At 49.5% G+C, this 25,858-nt stretch overlaps 1 protein-coding gene across 10 annotated transcripts in view; it reads left to right on the top strand.

Moving 5' to 3' along the window:
* Positions 1-25,858, top strand: part of fbf1 (Fas binding factor 1) — a 134,773-nt gene that overhangs the window by 12,121 nt on the left and 96,794 nt on the right. For 7 of the 10 annotated variants that reach the window (XM_085963298.1, XM_085963292.1, XM_085963294.1 and 4 more), the window contains 4 exons: positions 15,984-16,044; positions 17,044-17,094; positions 22,183-22,327; positions 24,957-25,034. In XM_085963298.1, coding sequence (XP_085819424.1) covers positions 15,984-16,044; positions 17,044-17,094; positions 22,183-22,327; positions 24,957-25,034 — 335 coding nt within the window. The remainder of the gene's footprint in view (positions 1-15,983; positions 16,045-17,043; positions 17,095-22,182; positions 22,328-24,956; positions 25,035-25,858) is intronic. The other 3 variants (XM_085963299.1, XM_085963297.1, XM_085963295.1) reach the window with 1 other exon arrangement.

Below are 25,858 nucleotides of genomic sequence, written 5' to 3'. Positions count from 1 at the left end.
GCAAATATGGTCCATAGGACTGCAATTGTTTTCTCTGTAGTGGTTGAGGACATTTTTATCACCTCAGGCCATTTCGAGTGAGCATCCACTGCTATTAAGAACATTGAGTCCATGAATGGACCAGCAAAATCAATATGCACCCGTTGCCATGGAGTGGAGGGCCACTCCCATGGGTGTAGAGGGGCATGTGGTGGTGCATTTTGGACCTTCTGGCATCCTGAGCAGCTCTTGGTTAGGTCCTCGATTTGTTGATCGATCCCCGGCCACCACACATAAGCCCTAGCAAGGCTTTTCATTTTCACCCCTCCCAGATGACCTTCATGAAGCTCATTTAGCACTCTCTCCCTTAACTTGGGTGGAATCACTACTCGGGATCCACACATCACTGTCCCCTGGCATACTGACAGCTGTTCTCTTCTGGATGAGAATGCTGGCAACAGTGAGTCGCCATGTGTTGGCCATCCCCTCACCGTCAATTCATATACCCGAGACAGTGTCGGATCATTGCGGGTCTCCTTCTCTATATCCGTGTTAGTTACTGGCAATCGTTCAATTATTGACAAATAAAATATCTCGATAGGGTCCACTGCTGGTGCTTCCTCCACAGTAGGCAGTGGCAAGCGTGATAGCCCATCAGCGTTTCCATGCTGTCTCGTGCCTTTATATTCTATTTCATATTGGTTCGCCCCCAGAAAAAGGGACCATCTTTGTAACTGTTGTGCAGTCATCACCGGAATGCCCTTCTTTGGATTAAAGATGGAGACAAGTGGTTGGTGGTCAGTCAGCAAGGTGAATTTCTGCCCATGCAGATAGTGGTTGAATTTTTTTACTCCCCATACTAGGCTGAGGGCCTCCCTGCCAATCTGGGCGTAGTTGCGCTCGGCTGAGGTTAGTGACCGAGATGCAAAGGCTACTGGCCTCTCCAACCCGTCTGGGAATTTGTGCGACAGCGCCGCTCCAATTCCATAGGGTGATGCATCACATGCCAAACGAATTGGTAGTGCTGGGTTGAAATGGGCCAACACCACTTTTGATGTGATCAATTCTTTGCACTTCTGGAAAGCTCGTTTACGTTCGTCATTCCACTTCCATGGTACCCCTGTTTGCAGTAGGGTGTTCAGTGGGTGTAATACCATAGACAAATTTGGCAAGAACTTATGGTACGACCTCAGTTGTGACACATTTTCCGGTGCTGGAGCCTTGACTACTGCCTCAATCTTTTCAGGGGACTTATGTAACCCCTCTTCATCGATAACGTGGCCACAATACGAGATCTGCTTCTGGAAAAACTCGCACTTGTGGCGATTAGCTCGTAGCCCATATTCCTTTAATCTAGTGAGCACCTTCTCCAGGTTGGCGAGGTGATCACTGTCATTTTCGCCCATGACCAGGATGTCGTCCAAATAACACTGGGTCCCTGGAATCCCTTGCAGGACTTGATCCATCGCCCTTTGCCAAATAGCCGGAGCCGATGCTAACCCGAACACCAGCCGGTTGTATTGGTAGAGACCTTTATGAGTGTTGATCGTGAGGTATTGTTTCAAGGCTTCTTCTACCTCCATTTGCAAGTACGCCTGGGCTAGATCAATTTTGGTGAAGTGTTTACCTCCAGATAGCGAGGCGAAAATATCCTCAATTCGTGGAAGCGGATATTGTACCGTGTGAAGGACTGGGTTCACTGTCACCTTAAAATCCCCACAGATGCGGACCTTCTTTGGTTCCCCAGGCGTGTTACTCAACGACCTCTTCATTACAGGAACGATGGGTGTAGCCCACTCGCTCCAGTCTACTTTGGACAGTACTCCTGAACGTTCCAACCCTTCCAGCTCTGCTTCGACGGCTGGTCTGATCGCATAAGGCACTGGTCTGGCCTTCAGAAACTTTGGGCTTGCATTTTCCTCTATTTTAATCGTTGCTGTTATGCCTTTTAGTGTTCCGAGTCCCTCCTGGAACACTTCTTTTGCGTCAGTTAGCATTTTTGACAGTCGTCCAGGTGTGACGTCGTCATCCTTTTTGGCCTCAACCTTCAGAGCCTGTATGGAATGCCAATCTAATCGTATCTTCCGGATCCATTCACGTCCTAGTAGTGGTGGGCCTCCATCTGGCAATACATATAGGTCCATTTTAGGTATTTCCTGGCCTTTGTATATCACTTTCACCCTTATTTTGCCTTTGGGGTAGACTTTTTGCCCCGTGTACATCTTCAAGACAATCTCTGTAGCTTTCAAGGGTATGTGTGAAAATAGCCGCTTGTATTCCCTTTGGTTTATGACTGTTAGGGCTGATCCTGTGTCCAATTCCATTTTCACTTGGACTCCATCTACCTTGAGTGTGACCCAGATAGTCTGGTGATCCTCCATTTTGGTTACCTTATGCAGTTTCAGACAACCCAGCTCCTTGCTTCCGGAGTCTGTATCACTTTTCTGTTCGTCTGAACTACTGTCCATCACCTTATGTACCTTTTTGTACTTCTCCTGTGGTGATTTCTTGCTGTTGGTTTTCTTCCCTGACCTGCAGACTCTTGCTATGTGTCCTGCTTTTCCACACTGTCTGCACACTTGGTCCTTGAACCAACAATCCTTATGGTCGTGTGTTGTTCTGCCGCAGCGATAACACTTCCCTGTTCCATATGACATTTCATTGGTGCCATATTCTTGTGGTCTCCGTTGTATCTCTGCAGCGCCCCTTGCGGCTGCTTCGTGTGATACTGCCATGCTGAAAGCCTTGTCCAGTATAAGATCCTTTTCTGATAGAAGCCGTTTCTGGGTTCCTTCACTTTGAAGACCACACACAAACTTGTCCCTTAATGTATCTGCTAGTCCCAATCCAAACTGGCAGTGTTTCGATAGCTTGCGCAGTTCCGTTAAGTACTCAGCATTACTTTCGTCTTTATGCTGGTTCCTTTTGTGGAACTTAAATCTTTCTGCTATCAGCAGCGGTGTGGGGTTTAAGTGGTCCTGTAGGATTTCTACTATGCTTTCGAAATTCTTATTCACGGGCTTCTCTGGGGTTATTAGGTTTCGCAGTAAGCCATAAGTTTTTGCACCCATGGAATTTAACAAAACCAGTGCTTTCCTAGCATCTGGCACTTCATTCGCCCTGCAGTACACCTCAATACGTTCCACATATGTCACCCAATCTTCGACTTCATTGTCGAACGTAGAGATACTGCCGCTCTTCGGCATCCCTGGGTGTGATTTAACTGTCAACAATGGCGTCTCCCGCGCTCTCCCTTTCTTCCCGCGCTCGCCCTTCTTCTCCGCTGCGGCTTCTAAAAATGGCGTCTCCCGCGCTCTTCCTTCTCCGCGGCTCAATGGCGTCTCCCGCACTCTCCCTTCTTCTCCCCGCGGACACTGTTCAGCCCTTGAGCCCTGGCTGTTGCTTTACCCTCTTTATCTCCATTTTGTTTTTCCTCGACGCCGCTCGGTTTTCAACCCCCGGCTGCGCCCTGTGCGCTTCACCCTCTCTCTTACCCCGTCGACGCTGCTCGGCTTTTTCTCTGCCGTCGGTCGGCTCCAGCCGCCGCTGTCCGGGAAGGGTCTGCGCTGTACCTGTTGTCAGTCTGTTGCTGGATTGTCGTGGCTGGGGAACCAAGCCCGGCTCTCAACAGCCTCCCCTGCAATGTTCACTCTGCCGGATGACTGGGCGGTTGCTCGTGGTCGACGCCCGTGCTTCTGGCCTCGACTTTCTTCCACCGTCCTCCCGGAGCGAATCCTTGAAGGGAAATGCAGAGTTGCAGGTAGATTCGAATCGCCACTTGTTGCCACTGTTAGATCCGTGATTCTGAGAGTATGATGTTTTCAAATAACTACGCGGATGCTGTAACTTAACAATCAACAGGTGTTTACTGGAGTAGGGTAGTCTCAAGACTGGGGGTACAGAGGCATGCTCAAGGCTTATATACAGGTGTGGTCACTGCCGGTACTACAGTATACAGGAGCTGTAAAAGTAGTTCTCTCTTAAAGGTACATACACTACAGAGATTAATGCAACGAGTGCCCTGGGCTCTCCCTGCTGTGTGGAGATTAATGCAGTGAGTGCCCTGGGCTCTCTCTGATGTATGGAGATTAATGCAGTGAGTGCCCTGGGCTCTCCCCTGATGTGTGGAGATTAATGCAGCGAGTGCCCTGGGCTCTCCCTGATGTGTGGAGATTAATGCAGTGAGTGAAATGGGCTCTCCCTGATGTGTGGAGATTAATGCAGTGAGTGCCCTGGGCTCTCCCTGATGTGTGGAGATTAATGCAGCGAGTGCCCTGGGCTCTCCCTGATGTGTGGAGATTAATGCAGCGAGTGCCCTGTGCTCTCCCTGATGTGGAGATTAATGCAGCGAGTGCCCTGTGCTCTCCCTGATGTGGAGATTAATGCAGCGAATGCCCTGGGCTCTCCCTGATGTGTGGAGATTAATGCAGTGAATGCCCTGGGCTCTCCCTGATGTGTGGAGATTAATGCAGCGAATGCCCTGGGCTCTCCCTGAGTGTGGAGATTAATGCAGTGAGTGCCCTGGGCTCTCCCTGATGTGTGGAGATTAATGCAGTGAGTGCCCTGGGCTCTCCCTGATGTGGAGATTAATGCAGCGAATGCCCTGGGCTCTCCCTGATGTGTGGAGATTAATGCAGTGAGTGCCCTGGGCTCTCCCTGATGTGTGGAGATTAATGCAGCGAGTGCCCTGGGCTCTCCCTGATGTGTGGAGATTAATGCAGCGAGTGCGCTGGGGTCTCCCTGATGTGTGGAGATTAATGCAGCGAATGCCCTGTGCTCTCCCTGAGTGTGGAGATTAATGCAGCGAATGCCCTGGGCTCTCCCTGATGTGTGGAGATTAATGCAGTGAGTGCCCTGGGCTCTCCCTGATGTGTGGAGATTAATGCAGTGAGTGCCCTGGGCTCTCCCTGATGTGTGGAGATTAATGCAGTGAATGCCCTGGGCTCTTCCTGATGTGTGGAGATTAATGCAGTGAGTGCCCTGGGCTCTCCCTGGTGTGGAGATTAATGCAGTGAATGCCCTGGGCTCTCCCTGATGTGTGGAGATTAATGCAGTGAGTGCCCTGGGCTCTCCCTGATGTGTGGAGATTAATGCAGTGAGTGTCCTGGGCTCTCCCTGATGTGTGGAGATTAATGCAGTGAGTGCCCTGGGCTCTCCCTGATGTGTGGAGATTAATGCAGTGAGTGTCCTGGGCTCTCCCTGGTGTGGAGATTAATGCAGTGAGTGCCCTGGGCTCTCCTTGATGTGTGGAGATTAATGCAGTGAGTGCCCTGGGCTCTCTCTGATGTGTGGAGATTAATGCAGTGAGTGCCCTGGGCTCTCCCTGATGTGTGGAGATTAATGCAGTGAGTGCCCTGGGCTCTCCCTGATGTGTGGAGATTAATGCAGTGAATGCCCTGGGCTCTCCCTGATGTGTGGAGATTAATGTAGTGAATGCCCTGGGCTCTCCCTGATGTGTGGAGATTAATGCAGTGAGTGCCCTGGGCTCTCCCTGATGTGTGGAGATTAATGCAGTGAGTGCCCTGGGCTCTCTCTGATGTGTGGAGATTAATGCAGTGAGTGCCCTGGGCTCTCCCTGATGTGTGGAGATTAATGCAGTGAGTGCCCTGGGCTCTCCCTGATGTGTGGAGATTAATGCAGTGAGTGCCCTGGGCTCTCCCTGATGTGTGGAGATTAATGCAGTGAGTGCCCTGGGCTCTCCCTGATGTGTGGAGATTAATGCAGTGAGTGCCCTGGGCTCTCCCTGATGTGTGGAGATTAATGCAGTGAGTGCCCTGGGCTCTCACTTATGTGTGGAGATTAATGCAGTGAGTGCCCTGGGCTCTCCCTGATGTGTGGAGATTAATGCAGTGAGTGCCCTGGGCTCTCCCTGATGTGTGGAGATTAATGCAGTGAGTGCCCTGGGCTCTCCCTGATGTGTGGAGATTAATGCAGTGAGTGCCCTGGGCTCTCGCTGATGTGTGGAGATTAATGCAGTGAATGCCCTGGGCTCTCCCTGATGTGTGGAGATTAATGCAGTGAGTGTCCTGGGCTCTCCCTGATGTGTGGAGATTAATGCAGTGAATGCCCTGGGCTCTCCCTGATGTGTGGAGATTAATGCAGTGAGTGCCCTGGGCTCTCCCTGATGTGTGGAGATGAATGCAGTGAATGCCCTGGGCTCTCCCTGATGTGTGGAGATTAATGCAGTGAATGCCCTGGGCTCTCCCTGATGTGTGGAGATTAATGCAGTGAGTGCCCTGGGCTCTCCCTGATGTGTGGAGATTAATGCAGTGAGTGCCCTGGGCTCTCCCTGATGTGTGGAGATTAATGCAGCGAGTGCCCTGGGCTCTCCCTGATGTGTGGAGATTAATGCAGTGAATGCCCTGGGCTCTCCCCTGATGTGTGGAGATTAATGCAGCGAGTGCCCTGGGCTCTCCCTGATGTGTGGAGATTAATGCAGTGAGTGCCCTGTTCTCTCCCTGATGTGTGGAGATTAGGGTTGCAAAATTCTGGGAATTTTTAAAAGAGGAAACTTTCCATGGGAATTTTTGGGAATTTATGGGAATTTTGAGTTTTTTTGCACACTGATGGTTTTTGTCTCTGACCCTTATATTATCTTTGTCGTCAAAATAGACATACTGTTCCATACAAATAAAAACAGGCTTTCAAAACTTTATTTAGGTTATAATTTTGAACTTTATTGAACCCCCACAAAAAAGACCCATCTAAAATAAAATAAAAAGAGCGTCAGCTTATTTAGCCTGTAATTTGTCCTTATTTTGTCCCTTTGAGTCTTCTACTCATGAGTCTTCTGAGTCTTCTACTCCTCATTGCTCCTCCTGATTCTCTGACTCTGGCTCTGACGTGTCCATTTCCTCCTCTGTGTCAGTGTCTAGCTGTGTGGTGGACACTTCTGTATCTGGCTCAATAAGTTGTAGGTTCGCCTGGATAGCCACCAGTTTCTCCACTCTCTTGTTAGTCAGCCTGTTGCACACCTTTGTATGCGTATTCCGAAAAAGTGACCAGTTTCGTTCAGAGGCCGCTGATGAAGGTGGGATTTGGAGTATCACCGATGCAATAGGTGACAGGGCCTCAGATGCACAAAGTCCCTTCCACCAGGTATGTGCACTGATATGCTTGCATGATTCCCATATCCCATCCCCATTCCAAAGACCTTGCTTGGTAGAGAACTTTGCCAGACTTCCCAGAACTTTGCCCACATCCAGATTGAGATGGTGTGAGGGGGTAGAAATCACACTGTAAGCGCTGTTGATCTGTTCTCCAGAAAGTATTGGTCTCCCAACATGCTTTGGGTCCAGCATGAATCGGCTTGACACAAAATTCTTGACGCGTCTGTATGAATTGAACAATTGCCTTCTCCTCTGCTTTGAGCAGCAGGGATGTGGGTAGGGCAATGCTGATTTGTTCTTTTAAATCAGTAAAAAGCCTGAGAACATCTGACAAGACAGCGTCCTCTCCTTAAATCTGAGCAATTGCAGATGCTACTGGTGAGAGTAGTTTAAGGCTGCTAACCACTCTCTCCCAAAACACATCGGCCTAGAAATTGAGTTTTGGCGCAGCCAGGGCTTTAGCGCCGGAAGTTAGTGCCGGAGCTAAGTCGCGCTGGTCGGGCCCAAAATTCAATAGTTCTGCGCCCAAACGGCTGCCGGCGCTGCTGAGAGCTGTTTGCGCCTGAAAACTGGCGCTACGCGCTGAATATCGGCGCTATTCCGGCGCTGCGGCGCCCGCTGCGGTGCGGCAGGTTCGGGAAGTGCAGGCCTCCTCCTTCCCTTAAGGAGGAGCTGCCTGCACCCGGCCGCGGCCCGCGAAAATCTTTTTAAAAATGAGCCCGGCACCTCGGACAAGTGCCGGGCTTGCTTCTGTTCCGGGGGGGGGGGGGGGGGGGGGAAGTCCGGGGAGGGAGCTGCGGCCAGGCGGCCGGCGGGAAAGCGGCCGGCCGCCGCGGTGCCTTTAATGCGCCGGCGCAAAGTCATGTAAGACTCTGTTGCCAGAGTCTTAGTTGCGGCTGCCACGGGCGAGGCGGCCGCAACTGAATTTCGGCGCTGGGGCCCGTCGGCATGGCAACCGCGACGCTGCGCACACCGATGACGTCATCGGTGCCGGCGCAGCGCTACCGGTCTACCGCGGCGGAAGGGCCCCAGGCAATTTCGGCGCCGGCGCCAATTGCAGCGCTAGGCCCTCTAGCGCCGCAAAATCGGCGCTAAGGGCACTGAATTTCTAGGCCATCATCCAGCAGTATTTTCTTGATGGTGGTTTCCATATCCCCAGACTGGGATATTGCCATTTCTTGCAGCGACTCCTTACCCTCCAGAAGGCTGTTGTACATTATGACAACACCACCCCATCTAGTGTTGTTGGGCAGCTTCAGTGTGGTGTTCTTGTTCTTTGTCATTTGCTTGGAGTTGTAGGTTGTTGCAACTACCTGTTTTCCCCTGACATACTTAACAACTTGCTTGGCTCTCTTGTACAGTGCTTCCCTGGTTCTCAAACCCATGATGTCCTTGAGGAGCAGGTTAAGCCCATGAGCTGCGCACCCAATAGACGTAATATGAGGGTAGGCCTCCTCCACTTGAGCCCAAGCAGCCTTCATATTCGCAGCATTGTCAGTAACTACTGCAAAGACCTTTTGTGATCCAAGATCGTTGATGACCGCTTTCAGCTCATCAGCAATGTATGTGCCTGTGTGTCTGTTGTCCTTCGTGTCTGTGCTCGCTATCGTTTCTTTGAGCTTTCCTTGGACTCTGTTATACTCAGCCTCCAGCAAATAAGTAGACAAAGCATGTCTGGTGGGAGGACAGTATGCAGGGCGAATAACATTGAAAAATCTCTTCCAGTACACATTGGCTGTGAGCATGAGGGGTGAGCCTGTTGCATATACAGCTCGAGCAAGGCACTCATCTGCATTCTTCTGGCTATGGTTATCCATTGTATCAAAGAACCTTCCAAGTGGGCCAGGAGTTGCTGATGATAAAGAGCCTGATACTGAATGAGAACCATCATCTTCTTGAATGGAAGCAGAGGAACTCTGGGCTGACTACTGTGAGCTTTGAGTGAAGTTGTTGCATTTGGATAAATGCTGCTGCATCTTTGTGGCATTCTTTACATATGGCTTTCTACAGTGTTTGCACATGCACACAGTCTTTCCATCTTTAATGCCTGGGGTAAAATGCTTCCACACATCCGACGGTAAACGTGGCATTGTTCTATGCAGAGAAATAAAGGGCATTCATCTCTGTGTCAAACTGCGGTCGATCAGCACGATTGCAACAGGGTGAGTACATTTTTGCTGATGCTCCATGTGATGGAAGCATGACCTGTACACACACGACGCTACATCACCAATAGTGTATTATTTTGTATATTTTAAAGTGAAGGACAACAGAGTTCAACAAGTAACTGGTTTATTTGGTATAAAGTCTAATTTACTTACTGCATCATCACAACATCAGCAGAAAACAAAATGACTTCCCTCAGGACCCCTAACCTGGATCTTTAAAAAACTATAGCAGCCTTACAGATGCCTGCAGGCCAATCACAATTCGATATGCAAATATTACAAATAGAGGGAGCTAATCGCTCATCCACTCATCCAACCAATCAGGACACATTTGTTCACAGTCACACACAAAACTTGTAATTATTAAAACAAGCCAAGTAAGAAGATAAACATATATTGATTAAGAAATTCCTTAATAATTAAGATTCCATCTCTGTTAGTAATTTTAAGAGAGGACCTGTGGGGAAAAAAAAGAAAGAAATACAAAAAAAACAATATTATGCTAGCATGTGCTTTTTTGGGCAAAATTCCCAAGCTAAACTTCCCGTGGAAAATTTCCGGAAATTTACCAGAAACTTTCCACCCCTTTGCAACCCTAGTGGAGATTAATGCAGCGAGTGCCCTGGGCTCTCCCTGATGTGTGGCGATTAATGCAGTGAGTGCCCTGGGCTCTCCCTGATGTGTGGAGATTAATGCAGCGAGTGCCCTGTGCTCTCCCTGATGTGTGGAGATTAATGCAGCGAGTGCCCTGGGCTCTCCCTGATGTGTGGCGATTAATGCAGCGAGTGCCCTGTGCTCTCCCTGATGTGTGGCGATTAATGCAGCGAGTGCCCTGTGCTCTCCCTGATGTGTGGAGATTAATGCAGCGAGTGCCCTGGGCTCTCCCTGATGTGTGGAGATTAATGCAGCGAGTGCCCTGTGCTCTCCCTGATGTGTGGAGATTAATGCAGTGAATGCCCTGGGCTCTCCCTGATGTGTGGAGATTAATGCAGTGAATGCCCTGGGCTCTCCCTGATGTGTGGCGATTAATGCAGCGAGTGCCCTGGGCTCTCCCTGATGTGTGGAGATTAATGCAGCGAGTGCCCTGTGCTCTCCCTGATGTGTGGAGATTAATGCAGTGAATGCCCTGGGCTCTCCCTGATGTGTGGAGATTAATGCAGCGAGTGCCCTGGGCTCTCGCTGATGTGTGGAGATTAATGCTGTGAATGCCCTGGGCTCTCGCTGATGTGTGGAGATTAATGCAGAGAGTGCCCTGGGCTCTCCCTGATGTATGGAGATTAATGCAGCGAGTGCCCTGGGCTCTCCCTGATGTGTGGAGATTAATGCAGTGAGTGCCCTGGGCTCTCCCTGATGTGTGGAGATTAATGCAGTGAGTGCCCTGGGCTCTCCCTGATGTGTGGAGATTAATGCAGTGAGTGCCCTGGGCTCTCCCTGATGTGTGGAGATTAATGCAGTGAGTGCCCTGGGCTCTCTCTGATGTGGAGATTAATGCTGCGAGTGCCCTGGGCTCTCCCTGATGTGTGGAGATTAATGCAGTGAGTGCCCTGGGCTCTCCCTGATGTGTGGAGATTAATGCAGTGAGTGCCCTGGGCTCTCCCTGATGTGTGGAGATTAATGCAGTGAGTGCCCTGGGCTCTCCCTGATGTGTGGAGATTAATGCAGTGAATGCCCTGTGCTCTCCCTGGTGTGGAGATTAATGCAGTGAGTGCCCTGGGCTCTCCCTGATGTGTGGAGATTAATGCAGTGAGTGCCCTGGGCTCTCCCCTGATGTGTGGAGATTAATGCAGTGAGTGCCCTGGGCTCTCCCCTGATGTGTGGAGATTAATGCTGCGAGTGCCCTGGGCTCTCCCTGATGTGTGGAGATTAATGCAGTGAGTGCCCTGGGCTCTCCCCTGATGTGTGGAGATTAATGCAGTGAGTGCCCTGGGCTCTCCCTGATGTGTGGAGATTAATGCAGTGAGTGCCCTGGGCTCTCCCTGATGTGTGGAGATTAATGCAGTGAGTGCCCTGGGCTCTCCCTGATGTGTGGAGATTAATGCAGTGAATGCCCTGGGCTCTCCCTGATGTGTGGAGATTAATGCTGCGAGTGCCCTGGGCTCTCCCTGATGTGTGGAGATTAATGCAGTGAGTGCCCTGGGCTCTCCCTGATGTGTGGAGATTAATGCAGTGAGTGCCCTGGGCTCTCCCTGATGTGTGGAGATTAATGCAGTGAGTGCCCTGGGCTCTCCCTGATGTGTGGAGATTAATGCAGTGAGTGCCCTGGGCTCTCCCCTGATGTGTGGAGATTAATGCAGTGAGTGCCCTGGGCTCTCCCTGATGTGTGGAGATTAATGCAGTGAATGCCCTGGGCTCTCCCTGATGTGTGGAGATTAATGCTGCGAGTGCCCTGGGCTCTCCCTGATGTGTGGAGATTAATGCAGTGAGTGCCCTGGGCTCTCCCTGATGTGTGGAGATTAATGCAGTGAGTGCCCTGGGCTCTCCCTGATGTGTGGAGATTAATGCAGTGAGTGCCCTGGGCTCTCCCTGATGTGTGGAGATTAATGCAGTGAATGCCCTGGGCTCTCCCTGATGTGTGGAGATTAATGCAGTGAGTGCCCTGGGCTCTCCCTGATGTGTGGAGATTAATGCAGTGAATGCCCTGTGCTCTCCCTGATGTGTGGAGATTAATGCAGTGAATGCCCTGGGCTCTCTCTGATGTGTGGAGATTAATGCAGTGAATGCCCTGGGCTCTCCCTGATGTGTGGAGATTAATGCAGTGAGTGCCCTTGGCTCTCCCCTGATGTGTGGAGATTAATGCAGTGAGTGCCCTGGGCTCTCCCTGATGTGTGGAGATTAATGCAGTGAGTGCCCTGGGCTCTCCCTGATGTGTGGAGATTAATGCAGTGAGTGCCCTGGGCTCTCCCTGATGTGTGGAGATTAATGCTGCGAGTGCCCTGGGCTCTCCCTGATGTGTGGAGATTAATGCAGTGAGTGCCCTGGGCTCTCCCTGATGTGTGGAGATTAATGCTGCGAGTGCCCTGGGCTCTCCCTGATGTGTGGAGATTAATGCAGTGAGTGCCCTGGGCTCTCCCTGATGTGTGGAGATTAATGCAGTGAGTGCCCTGGGCTCTCCCTGATGTGTGGAGATTAATGTAGTGAATGCCCTGGGCTCTCCCTGATGTGTGGAGATTAATGCAGTGAGTGCCCTGGGCTCTCCCTGATGTGTGGAGATTAATGCTGCGAGTGCCCTGGGCTCTCCCTGATGTGTGGAGATTAATGCAGTGAGTGCCCTGGGCTCTCCCCTGATGTGTGGAGATTAATGCAGTGAGTGCCCTGGGCTCTCCCTGGTGTGGAGATTAATGCAGTGAGTGCCCTGTGCTCTCCCTGATGTGTGGAGATTAATGCTGCGAGTGCCCTGGGCTCTCCCTGATGTGTGGAGATTAATGCAGTGAGTGCCCTGGGCTCTCCCCTGATGTGTGGAGATTAATGCAGTGAGTGTCCTGGGCTCTCCCTGATGTGTGGAGATTAATGCAGTGAATGCCCTGGGCTCTCCCTGATGTGTGGAGATTAATGCAGTGAGTGCCCTGGGCTCTCCCCTGATGTGTGGAGATTAATGCTGCGAGTGCCCTGGGCTCTCCCTGATGTGTGGAGATTAATGCAGTGAGTGCAGTGGGCTCTCCCCTGATGTGTGGAGATTAATGCAGTGAGTGCCCTGGGCTCTCCCTGATGTGTGGAGATGAATGCAGTGAATGCCCTGGGCTCTCCCTGATGTGTGGAGATTAATGCTGCGAGTGCCCTGGGCTCTCCCTGATGTGTGGAGATTAATGCAGTGAGTGCCCTGGGCTCTCCCCTGATGTGTGGAGATTAATGCAGTGAGTGCCCTGGCTCTCCCTGATGTGTGGAGATTAATGCAGTGAGTGCCCTGGGCTCTCCCTGATGTGTGGAGATTAATGCAGTGAATGCCCTGTGCTCTCCCTGGTGTGGAGATTAATGCAGTGAGTGCCCTGGGCTCTCCCTGATGTGTGGAGATTAATGCAGTGAGTGCCCTGGGCTCTCCCTGATGTGTGGAGATTAATGCAGTGAGTGCCCTGGGCTCTCCCTGATGTGTGGAGATTAATGCAGTGAATGCCCTGTGCTCTCCCTGGTGTGGAGATTAATGCAGTGAGTGCCCTGGGCTCTCCCTGATGTGTGGAGATTAATGCAGTGAGTGCCCTGGGCTCTCCCCTGATGTGTGGAGATTAATGCAGTGAGTGCCCTGGGCTCTCCCCTGATGTGTGGAGATTAATGCTGCGAGTGCCCTGGGCTCTCCCTGATGTGTGGAGATTAATGCAGTGAGTGCCCTGGGCTCTCCCCTGATGTGTGGAGATTAATGCAGTGAGTGCCCTGGGCTCTCCCTGATGTGTGGAGATTAATGCAGTGAGTGCCCTGGGCTCTCCCTGATGTGTGGAGATTAATGCAGTGAATGCCCTGGGCTCTCCCTGATGTGTGGAGATTAATGCTGCGAGTGCCCTGGGCTCTCCCTGATGTGTGGAGATTAATGCAGTGAGTGCCCTGGGCTCTCCCTGATGTGTGGAGATTAATGCTGCGAGTGCCCTGGGCTCTCCCTGATGTGTGGAGATTAATGCAGTGAGTGCCCTGGGCTCTCCCTGATGTGTGGAGATTAATGCAGTGAGTGCCCTGGGCTCTCCCTGATGTGTGGAGATTAATGCTGCGAGTGCCCTGGGCTCTCCCTGATGTGTGGAGATTAATGCAGTGAGTGCCCTGGGCTCTCCCTGGTGTGGAGATTAATGCAGTGAGTGCCCTGGGCTCTCCCTGATGTGTGGAGATTAATGCAGTGAGTGCCCTGGGCTCTCCCTGATGTGTGGAGATTAATGCAGTGAGTGCCCTGGGCTCTCCCTGATGTGTGGAGATTAATGCTGCGAGTGCCCTGGGCTCTCCCTGATGTGTGGAGATTAATGCAGTGAGTGCCCTGGGCTCTCCCTGATGTGTGGAGATTAATGCAGTGAGTGCCCTGGGCTCTCCCTGATGTGTGGAGATTAATGCAGCGAGTGCCCTGGGCTCTCCCTGATGTGTGGAGATTAATGCAGTGAGTGCCCTGGGCTCTCCCTGATGTGTGGAGATTAATGCAACGAGTGCCCTGGGCTCTCCCTGATGTGTGGAGATTAATGCAGTGAGTGCCCTGGGCTCTCCCTGATGTGTGGAGATTAATGCAGTGAATGCCCTGGGCTCTCCCTGGTGTGGAGATTAATGCAGTGAGTGCCCTGGGCTCTCCCTGATGTGTGGAGATTAATGCAGTGAATGCCCTGGGCTCTCCCTGATGTGTGGAGATTAATGCAGTGAGTGCCCTGGGCTCTCCCCTGATGTGTGGAGATTAATGCAGTGAGTGCCCTGGGCTCTCCCTGATGTGTGGAGATTAATGCTGCGAGTGCCCTGGGCTCTCCCTGATGTGTGGAGATTAATGCAGTGAGTGCCCTGGGCTCTCCCCTGATGTGTGGAAATTAATGCAGTGAGTGCCCTGGGCTCTCCCTGGTGTGGAGATTAATGCAGTGAGTGCCCTGTGCTCTCCCTGATGTGTGGAGATTAATGCTGCGAGTGCCCTGGGCTCTCCCTGATGTGTGGAGATTAATGCAGTGAGTGCCCTGGGCTCTCCCCTGATGTGTGGAGATTAATGCAGTGAGTGTCCTGGGCTCTCCCTGATGTGTGGAGATTAATGCAGTGAATGCCCTGGGCTCTCCCTGATGTGTGGAGATTAATGCAGTGAGTGCCCTGGGCTCTCCCCTGATGTGTGGAGATTAATGCTGCGAGTGCCCTGGGCTCTCCCTGATGTGTGGAGATTAATGCAGTGAGTGCCCTGGGCTCTCCCCTGATGTGTGGAGATTAATGCAGTGAGTGCCCTGGGCTCTCCCTGATGTGTGGAGATGAATGCAGTGAATGCCCTGGGCTCTCCCTGATGTGTGGAGATTAATGCTGCGAGTGCCCTGGGCTCTCCCTGATGTGTGGAGATTAATGCAGTGAGTGCCCTGGGCTCTCCCCTGATGTGTGGAGATTAATGCAGTGAGTGCCCTGGGCTCTCGCTGATGTGTGGAGATTAATGCAGTGAATGCCCTGGGCTCTCCCTGATGTGTGGAGATTAATGCTGCGAGTGCCCTGGGCTCTCCCTGATGTGTGGAGATTAATGCAGTGAGTGCCCTGGGCTCTCCCTGATGTGTGGAGATTAATGCTGCGAGTGCCCTGGGCTCTCCCTGATGTGTGGAGATTAATGCAGTGAGTGCCCTGGGCTCTCCCTGATGTGTGGAGATTAATGCAGTGAGTGCCCTGGGCTCTCTTTGATGTGTGGAGATTAATGCAGTGAGTGCCCTGGGCTCTCCCTGATGTGTGGAGATTAATGCAGTGAGTGCCCTGGGCTCTCCCTGATGTGTGGAGATTAATGCAGTGAGTGCCCTGGGCTCTCTCTGATGTGTGGAGATTAATGCAGTGAGTGCCCTGGGCTCTCCCTGATGTGTGGAGATTAATGCTGTGAGTGCCCTGGGCTCTCGCTGATGTGTGGAGATTAATGCAGTGAGTGCCCTGGGCTCTCCCCTGATGTGTGGAGATTAATGCAGTGAGTGCCCTGGGCTCTCCCTGATGTGTGGAGATTAATGCAGTGAGTGCCCTGGGCTCTCCTTGATGTGTGGAGATTAATGCAGTGAGTGCCCTGTGCTCTCCCTGATGTGTGGAGATTAATGCGGTGACTGTTTCTTCTCTTCAGGGCATTGCTGGATGACGACTTTTTCAGTAAATTGGCACAGGATGCCAACAAGGACAATGAGGTGAGTGTGTGTCATGTATTTTGTTACACATCTGTTGGATAGTCCATGCCAACTAGCATGGCCTACTGGGTATATACAGAGCCTGGTGCTACGCTAAACCACACACACCAGAAGAGCACAGGTTCGATTCCCAATTTGCTCTGAGTTAACTGGTTTCTGCCAGAGTGGTGTATTTATACATTACCATTGGCCCCAGACCGCCTGGCTAGAGAGGAGAAAAAATCAACCAGGTTTCTTGTTGCTGATCGCTATCCAGTTACCTCCTGCTGGAAAATGCGCGTGTGTGTCGATTTGAGAAGAGGATTGGGCCCAGCTCAATGAACAGGGATGGCACGTGGAATTAGAGCTACTGCTCACATGGAGGATAAGCACAACGTGGACTGGGTGGGCCAAATGGCCTGGTTCCATGGCATGACTTCTATGAAATTCAATGTAGTCTCCACATTCGAGGTACTGACGACCCACATGGGACCGTACATCGTCATGAGTCAGCACCTTCAGGAGATGATGTGATGAGAAAGACAAGATACAGAATAGCAGACAGGTTGGAGCGTGCGTTTCAGAGATCATTTTAGCAGATTGTCCTCGTACGTGGTGACTACTGGAATACTTTTAGGTCTGTCTCAATTTGTCTTGAATCCCAATTTTGGGCGACTTTTTATTTATTAAACTGCCTTGCACCCTGAGAATCATCGCCCCAGCTCATTGATGATGTGAGAATGGATTTCACAAACTGCTAATTATCACTAATTAGAGGTCTGTGAGATCCATCCTCTTAAGGAAATTGAGATATGAAACCCATCTGTTCTTACCCCTCGCCCGACCTCTCCCCCAACCGGTATGATTGAGCTGCGGAAGGCCTTTTAACACAAATGTATATTTACAAATTGGGAGCAAAACGGCTGAACTCCTGATTACAGTGGAATAGTTGCACTAATGTTAAATTGCAGGGAGCAATGTAGAATATTGCACACAGTACTGTTTGTTTTCTTTGTGTAGGAGTCGGAGATTTCGGATGTTGATCCTCAGGCTCTGTTAGAAACTATGAAGGTAAGGACAGTTTGTGTGTTCCGAGTTGTAATGGTCACTGTGTTGTACTCCCTTTATACAGAACCGATTGAATAATGGAGATCCGAGAGTGATTCTAAGCCTGTAACCTAGCTCTTTGGGTTCAGATCACAGCTCATCCTCCTCAGCTGAGCCCTAAGATTACATTTGAGTCCTGTACTTACACCCTGTTGTTTCCCATTTGGGTAGCACTCTGTCCGGCTTTGTGTGGGACAATCCATTTTCTGAGCAAGGGGCAAACACAGGAACTGTGAAATAAAAGCGGAAAATGCTGGAATGCATAGCAGACCCGATAGCATCTGAAAATAGAAGAGATAGATTAATGCTTTGGGAAGAGGGACTTGTTTCACCCCCTGCCCCCCAGCCAGCCTCCCAAGCTCCACCCTAACAAACTCCAACTCATCCAGAACTGCACCACACACATCCCGCCCCATATTGAACCCAGCTCACCTAGCACCATTGCTCTTGTTGACTGCCACTGGCTTCCCATCCCCCAGCACACTGAATTAAAAATGATCCTCCTTGGCCTTTTTCCTCTCTACCTCTACAAACTCCTCTACCCCTGTGTTCCAGCTCAAATCCTTGGCTCTTCTGCATCCAGATTTCTGTGCATTTAGCCCCATCACCACCATCGATGGCTGAGTCTTCATTTATTGTCGTCCTGCACTGTAATTCTCCTCTTAAACCCGTCTCCCTTGCTACATCCCACCCCATCTTCAAACATCTCCTTTAAAAGCTACCTCCCCGCTCCCTTTTATGAAGCGTTTTGAGCTGTTTCACTGTGTTAAGAGTGCTATGTCAAGTGCAACGTCCCAGACCATCACCATCCCTGGGTATGTCCTGTCCCACCGGCAGGATAGACCACCAGAGGAGGTGGCACAGTGTTACATAGTCGGGAAGGAGTGGGCCTGGGAGTCCTCAACATTGACTCGGACCCCATGAAGTCTTCTGGCATCAGGTCAAACATAGGCAAGGAAACCTCCTGCTGATTACCACCTACCGCCCTCCCTCAGCTGATGAATCAGTACTCCTCCATGTTGAACACCACTCGTTAGAAGCACTGAGAATAGCAAGAGCACAGAATGTACTCTGGGTGGGGGTCTTCAATGTCCATCACCAAAAATGGCTCGGTAACACCACTGCTGACCGAGCTGGCTGAGTCCTGAAGGACATAACTGCCAGACTGGGCCTGTGGCAGGTGGTGAGAGAACCAACATGAGGGGAAAACCTCCTTGACCTCATCCTCACCAATCTACCTGTCGCAGATGCACCTGTCCTGTATTGGTAACAGTAACCACCGCACAGTCATTGTGGAGACAAAGTCCTGTCTTCACACTGAGAACACCCTCCATCGTGTTGTGTGGCACTATCACCGTGCTAAATGGGATAGATTCAGAACAGATCTAGCAACTCAAAACTGGGCATCCATGAGGCGCTGTGGGCCATCAGCAGCAGCAGAATTGTATTCCACCACAATCTGTAACCTCATGGCCCGGCATATCCCTCACTCTACCATTACCATCAAGCCAGGGGCCCAACCCTGGTTCAATGAGGACCAGGAGCAGCACCAGGCATACCAAAAAATGAAGTGCCAAACTGGTGAAGCTACAACACAGGACTATATTCCTGCTAAACAGCGGAAGCAGCATACTAAAGACTGAGCTAAGCGATCCCACAACCAACGGATCAGATCAAAGCTCTGCACTACTGCCACATCCAGTCATGAATGATGGTGGAACATTAAACAACTAACGGGAGGAGGAGGCTCCATGAACATCTCCATCCTCAATGATGGTGGAGCCCAGAAGTGCCGAGTGGATAATCCATCTCTGCCTCCTCCTGAGGTCCCCGCCATCACAGAAGCCAGTCTTCAGCCAGTTCATAGAATGGTTACAGCACGGAAGAAGGCCATTCGACCTGTCGAGCCCGTGCCAGCTCTCTGCAAGAGCACTTCAGCTAGTCCCACTCCCCCACCCTTCCACCCTTTCCCTGTAGCCCTGCAATTTTTTTTCCTTATCCAACTCCCTTTTGAAAGTCTGCCTCCACCACCCTTTCAGGCAGTGCATTCCAGATCCTAACCACTGACTGAGTAAAAAAGTTTTTCCTCATGTCGCCTTTGGTTCTTCTGCCAATCACCTTAAATCTGTGTCCTCTGGTTCTTGACCCTTCCGTCAATGGGAACAGTTTCTCTCTATCTACTGTGTCCAGACCCCTCGTGATTTTGAACACCTCTATCAAATCTCCTCTCCATCTTCTCTGCTCCAAGGAGAATAACCCCAGCTTCTCCAGTCTAGCCACGTAACTGAAGTCCCTCATCCCTGGAATCATTCATGTAAATCTTTTCTGCACCCTCTCTAAGGCCTTCACATCCTTCCTAAAGTGTGGTGGCCAGATTTGGACACAATACTCCAGCTGAGGCCGAACCAGTGTTTTATACAGGTTCATCATAATTTCCACGCTTTTGTACTCTATACCTCTATTCATGAATCCCAGGATCCTGTAAGCTTTTATAACTGCTTTCTCAACCTGCCCTGCCACCTTCAATGATTTGTGCACACATACCCCTCGGCCTCTCTGTTCATGCACCCCCTTTAGGATTGTTCCCTTTAGTTTATATTTCCTCTCCTCATTCTTTCTACCAAAATGTATCACTCCATACTTTTCTGCATTAAATTTCATCTGCCATGTGTCCACCCATTCCACCAGCCTGTCTATGTCTTCCTGAAGTCTATCACTATCTTCCTCACTGTTCACTATACTTCCAAGTTTTGTATCAACTGCAGATTTTGAAATTGTGCCCTGTACACCCACATCCAAGTCATTAATATATATCGAGTAAAGCAGTGGTCCTAGTACCGGCGCCTGGGGAACACCACTGTATACCTTCCTCCAGTCTGAAAAACAACCGTTCACCACTACTCTCTGTTTTCTGTCACTTAGCCAATTCCGTATCCAGGCTGCCACAGTCCCTTTTATTCCATGGGCTTCAACTTTGCTGGCAAGCCTATTATGTGGCACTTTGTCGAATGCCTTTTGGAAATCCATGTACACCACGTGAACCACATTGCCCTCATCAACCCTCTCTGTTACCTCATCAAAAAACTCAATCAATTTAGCTAAATACGATTTGCCTTTAACAAATCCATGCTGGCTTTCCTTAATTAATCCACACTTGTCCAAGTGACTGTTAATTTTGTCCCTGATTGTTATTTCTAAAAGCTTCCCCACTACCGAGGTTAAACTGACTGACATGTAGTTGCTGGGTTTATCTTTACACCCTTTTTTGAACAAGGGTGTAACATTTGCAGTTCTCCAGTCCTCTGGCACCACCATCGTTTCTAAGGAGGATTGGAAGATTATGGCCAGTACCTCCACGATTTCTTCCTTCACTTCCCTCAGCGTCCTAGAAAAAAATAAATTACAAGGCACAAGCCAGGAGTGTGATAGAATATTCTCCACTTGCCTGGATGAGTGCAGCTGCAACAACACTCAAGAAGTTCAACACCATCCAGGACAAAGCAGCCGCTTGATTGGCATCCTACCCACCACCTTAAACATTCACTCCCTCCACCACCGGTGTACCGTGGCTGCAGTGTGTCCCATCTATAAGAGCACTGCAGCAACTCGCCAAGGCTTCTTCGGCAGCACCTCCCAAACCCGCGACCTCTTCCACCTAGAAGGACAAGGGCAGCAGGTGCATGGGAACACCACCACCTCCAAGTTCCCCTCCAAGTCACACAGCATCCTGACTTGGAAGTATATCGCCGTTCCTTCATCGTCGCTGGGTCAAAATCCTGGAACTCCCTAACAGCACTGTGGGAGTACCTTCACCTCACGGATTACAGCGGTTCAAGAAGGCGGCTCACCACCACCTTCTCAAGGGCAATTAGGGATGGGCAATAAATGCTGGCAGCGACGCCCACATCCCACGAACAAATAACAAAAAAAGTTGCTGTTGTCTCCAACCTGATGGTATTGGAACTGGCGATTACTTCCAGCATGTTATGCTTTTATTTCTGGTTTTAACTGGGCTCTGGACATTTCTAAAATGTAAACTTGACACCAAAGGGTGATTTGTATTTTCGGAACACGAATCCATTTTTTTTCAATTCAATTCTGTGTCTTTGATTGTGGAGCCATTAACTATTCTAGTTTGACCATTATCCTTCTGCCACCACCTGCCTGCTGAGGGAGTTTGTACCTTTTAATATCGACATTTGGCAACCATTTAAAAAATACAGTATATATAATTTTTAACATTTTGCAATGAGGATTGGTAACCAGAGGACACATAATTGGCAAAAGTATTAGTGGGAGATGAGGAGAATTTTTTTAATGCAGTGAGTTATGATCTGGAATGCGCTGCCTGAAAGGGCGGTGGAAGCAGATTCAATAGTAACTTTCAAAAGGGAATTGGATAAATACTTCAAAGGGAAATATTTGCAGGGCTGTGGGGAAAGAGCAGGGGAGTGGGACTAATTGGACAGCTCTTTCAGAGAGCCGGCACAGGCACGTTGGGCTGAATGGCCTCCTTCTGTGCTGTAAGATTCTATGAAAAGTTCCATGCGGTTTCTGAGGTGAGCTGAGTGGAATCCTGGTAAGGAGTCAATGGCTTTGGTCGAGAAAACAAAGAACTTGGAAGAGAATGCTGGTTTCTCTTAGTGGAAATGTGGCTGGCCCTTTCATGGCTTTACAGTGATGTAAGTTTTTTCTTCAGTTGTCCTTGGTATATGACTGACATGGGCAAAGCAGTATTTTATTGCCCATCCCTGAGGGCATCAAGAATCAACCACATGTTGTGGAATTGGAGTCACATCTAGGCCAGACCAGGTAGCGGGGTGGCAGGCTCCCTTCCCTGAAGGACATTATTGAACAAGTTGGATTTTTTACCAACAATCCAGCAGCTTTAACAGTCATTATTCTGCTGCCAGCCCACACATTACCAGATTGATTGAATTGAGTGTCACAGTTTGACGTGGTACGATTTGAACTCTGAGTTGCTAATCCACTGCCACAACCACCAGGCTCCTTTACCCTTTATATTTTCTTTCTCATGCTGTCTGTGTGCAGGATATCGATGACATGGATGCCGAACTCTTTGGGAAAAAGAAGAAGCTGCATTCTGTACCGAGTCATCCAGCTGGAAAGACTGCTGGGACAGAAAGCTCCAAACCAGAATCCTCCAGAGCCATGCAAAAACCAGCAGCAATAAAGGGTAACTATAAGTAACAAAACAAACGTTGGAAATATGAACCAGGGAAGCGCTGGAAATACACAATGCTGCAATTAGAATCTGAACAAGCAAAGCAGGCTCATGTTTCAGGTGGGACCCTTCAACAGAGGGCAGGATTCCTGTGTGAAAATAAATGTCCCATTAGAGGAGAGTGGTTTGAGCGAGCACTGGAGATAGTTTCAGAAAGCCACCTGTACAAGGTGAGGTGCTTTCAAACGCACTCTTTAAAGGAGTGCTTTGCTTTGGTAAATGATTGATTTCCTTCTCCCGTTTGGTTTCTTTCCCCATCTTGAATAAAAGGACTGGCTGTAGTTGCATGCGCAGCGCTGCGGCTGGTCAGTGGAAGGCATGCGAGAACAGACTGGCACGTTTGATCCCTATCCTGTATGGGAAGAGCTGCTAGACTGATCACAAGTATAAGGAGGAGGAACTCTGAGGGAGGATAAATGAAACTTGAGCTCTACAATGTAGAGGGGAGTGGGGAGCTCATTTTGTGCTGGTTTCTTCTGACCTGGAGCCTGGAATTTACAAGCACCTGCCAGTCTACATACTTCCCTCACAAACAGTAATGAACCACAAATTGACCTCAGGACGTACCTATTTATAGCACTTCGACTTTGCGACCTTAAAGGGACAGGCCAATTTAAACACAGATGCATCTTAGCAGCAGAATAATACACTTTTCATTCCCTGATATATTCCTCGTTATATTAAAGCAGCATATCATCTGACTTGCTGTAAGGATTTCCACAGGAGATCCACTTGCTGATTTTAAATAAGCAAAAATTAATTTTAAACTACGACTTTTGCCGAAAGTGTGATAAATGTGTGGAATAATCTGCCAGACAAGGTTGTGAAAGCATGAGAGGCTTTCAAGATGCCACTGGATGCTATAATAGGAGAGTTGGGGTGCTGGAGCAGTGGGTTTACAAGCACCTGCCAGTCTACATACTTCCCTCACAAACAGTAATGAACCACAAATTGACCTCAGGATGTACCTATTTATAGCACTTCGACTTTGCGACCTTAAAGGGACAGGCCAACTTAAACACAGATGCATCTTAGCAGCAGAATAATACGCTTTTCATGGGCTGAATGGGGTTTCTGAACTTGGCCTTCCTCGAATGATGTTGGACTCTGCTGCTGACTGGCAGTGTGAAGATCAGGAGGGAACTCCAAGAAAGAAAGAAAGAACTTGCATTTATATAGCACCTTTCAGAACCGCAGGAAATTCCAAAGTGCTTTATAGCCAATGAAATACTTTTGAAATGTAGTCACTGCTGTAATATAGGTAACACGGCAGCCAATGTGCACACGGCTAGCTCCCAAAAACAGCAAAAACAATAATGAGCAGATAGTCTGTTTTAGCAGTGTGGGTTGAGGGATAAATGTTGGCCAGGACACCGGAGATAACTCCATTCCCCAGCACTAACATCCCTTACCTTGAAGAGCACAAAAATACACAAAAATCAAAAACTTTTAACAGGGAAATTGAGTCCCTGCTGCATCTCAGTTGCACGCCATCTGCTAAACTTGCATCCCCTTCTTGATTTCAATAGCATGCTGTCTGTTAAGGTAGCAGTTGTAATTCAGGTTAAATAATCATTTGAAATAACTTGGAAGTAAATCTGAGTAGACCAGGTGATTTGCTATCACTGGATCTGGCATTTTCCCTGCCCCCAGGAGGTTTTGTGCAGAATTGCAGTATTTGGGCAGCAAATCGTGATGCATGCAGCAAGTGCGGAGATTAGTGGGATTTCACTGAGATCATGCTGTACTAGGGCTGCTAACACTCCAGGATTGCCCTGGCGTCTCCAGGAATTAAAGATTAATCTCCTGGACACCGCTGCGAGCAACACCATAGACAAATCATAGGGGCACAAAAATTAACGTTTATTTCATTTTCTTTGAACACTTTTGTTTATTGGAGAAAGAAAAGGCTGTTTGACTGACAGTCAAGAATCACCCAGTTGGGGAACAAAGAGTCTGTTTGCTTTTCAATTGGTGTGGGAAGGTGGGGCAACATGAGGAGGGGCCTGTCAGGCGACCAATGGCCGGGGCCTGGGGGCGTGGTGGGGCGGGGCCTGGTTGGAGGCGAGAGGTCAGGTGATGAAACCTCTAGGAATAAGTCCAACCTGAGTTGGCATCCCTACGCTGCACCAAATCACTTGCCTTAACCCTTATTAGTTGGAAAGTTCGATGCTTTCATGCTTTTCAGACCAGGAGGCCGCTTTCGGGTGTTGGGTCGTTTTCTTCACGACCTTAGCTGGCAAGAACTAGCACACACAGGGAGACCACGTGGAGGTTGTCATCCGCTCCCCAGCACAGGGCATGGACGCTGCGACCACCTGCTCCACAAGTGGAAGATGAGGGACGGCCCGAAGTGCGACCGTGGCCATGAGTCCCAGACCCATGGAACACATCACATCAACCTGCCCACTGAGATCTGTTGCGGGAGGCACCTCATTTCTCCACTCGGCATCTCCGGAGGCAATCGAATGGATAGCCAAACTAGATATCCCATTATAAGCTGTTCCCGTCATATAAAAGTAGTAGTAGTAGTAGTTGGAAAGTCTAAAGAGTCACGTTAGTGGTGTGCCCATCTCCGCAGATATGTCTGGTCAGGATGAGAAGCATCACTCTGCCCCTACCACCTCTAGATGCCATTACAAGAAGTTCACATTTGATGGTGAGTCATTTAATGCATGCAGTGACCACGACGCAAGTATGTTTACATAAGGCAAAAGCATGTCTTTTTTGTCTAAAATACAGCTGCGTTTATGTGAACAGGATACCCCATTATTAACTGGGATAAAATTAGTGTGAAGGGTATAGAGGGGGTGGAATTCCTAAAATGCATCCAGGAGAACGTTTTTAGCCAGCATGTAGCAAGCCCAACAAGGGAGGGGGCGGTTAGTTTTAGGGAATGAAGCTGGGCAGGTAGAAGGCGTATCAGTGGGGGAGCATTTTGGTGCTAGTGACCATAATTCGGTTAGATTTAAGGTAGTTATGGAAAAGGACAAGGATAGACCAGGAATAAAAATTCTAAATTGGAGAAAAGCAAATTTTGCTAAGCTCGGAGGGGATTTAGCCATAGTGGACTGGAAACAGCTACTTGAAGGTAAATCAGTGTCAGAGTAGTGGGAGGCATTCAAGGAGGAGATCTGGAGGGTTCAGACCAAATATGTGCCCTTAAAGAAAAAAGGTGGGACTAACAAATGTAGATCCCCCTGGATGTCTAGGGACATGCAGGGTAGGATAAAGAAAAAAAGGGAGGCGTATAACAGATACCGAGGGCTAAATACTCCAGAATCTTTAGAGGAGTACAGAAAGTGCAGGGGTGCAATTAAAAAGGATATTAGGAAAACAAAGAGAGAGCATGAAAAATTCTTGGCAAGTAAAATCAAGGAAAACCCAAAGATGTTTTATAAATATATTAAGAGTAAGAGAATAACTAAAGAAAGGGTAGGGCCTATTGGAGATCATGAGGGTAATCTGTGTGTGGAGACGGGA

Source organism: Somniosus microcephalus, chromosome 21 (assembly GCF_052327205.1).
Source record: "Somniosus microcephalus isolate GS21.2 chromosome 21, FLI_Smic_1.0, whole genome shotgun sequence".
NCBI lineage: Eukaryota > Metazoa > Chordata > Chondrichthyes > Squaliformes > Somniosidae > Somniosus > Somniosus microcephalus.
Note: the sequence above shows the minus strand (reverse complement) of the source record. Positions and strands in the feature narration are given on the sequence as shown.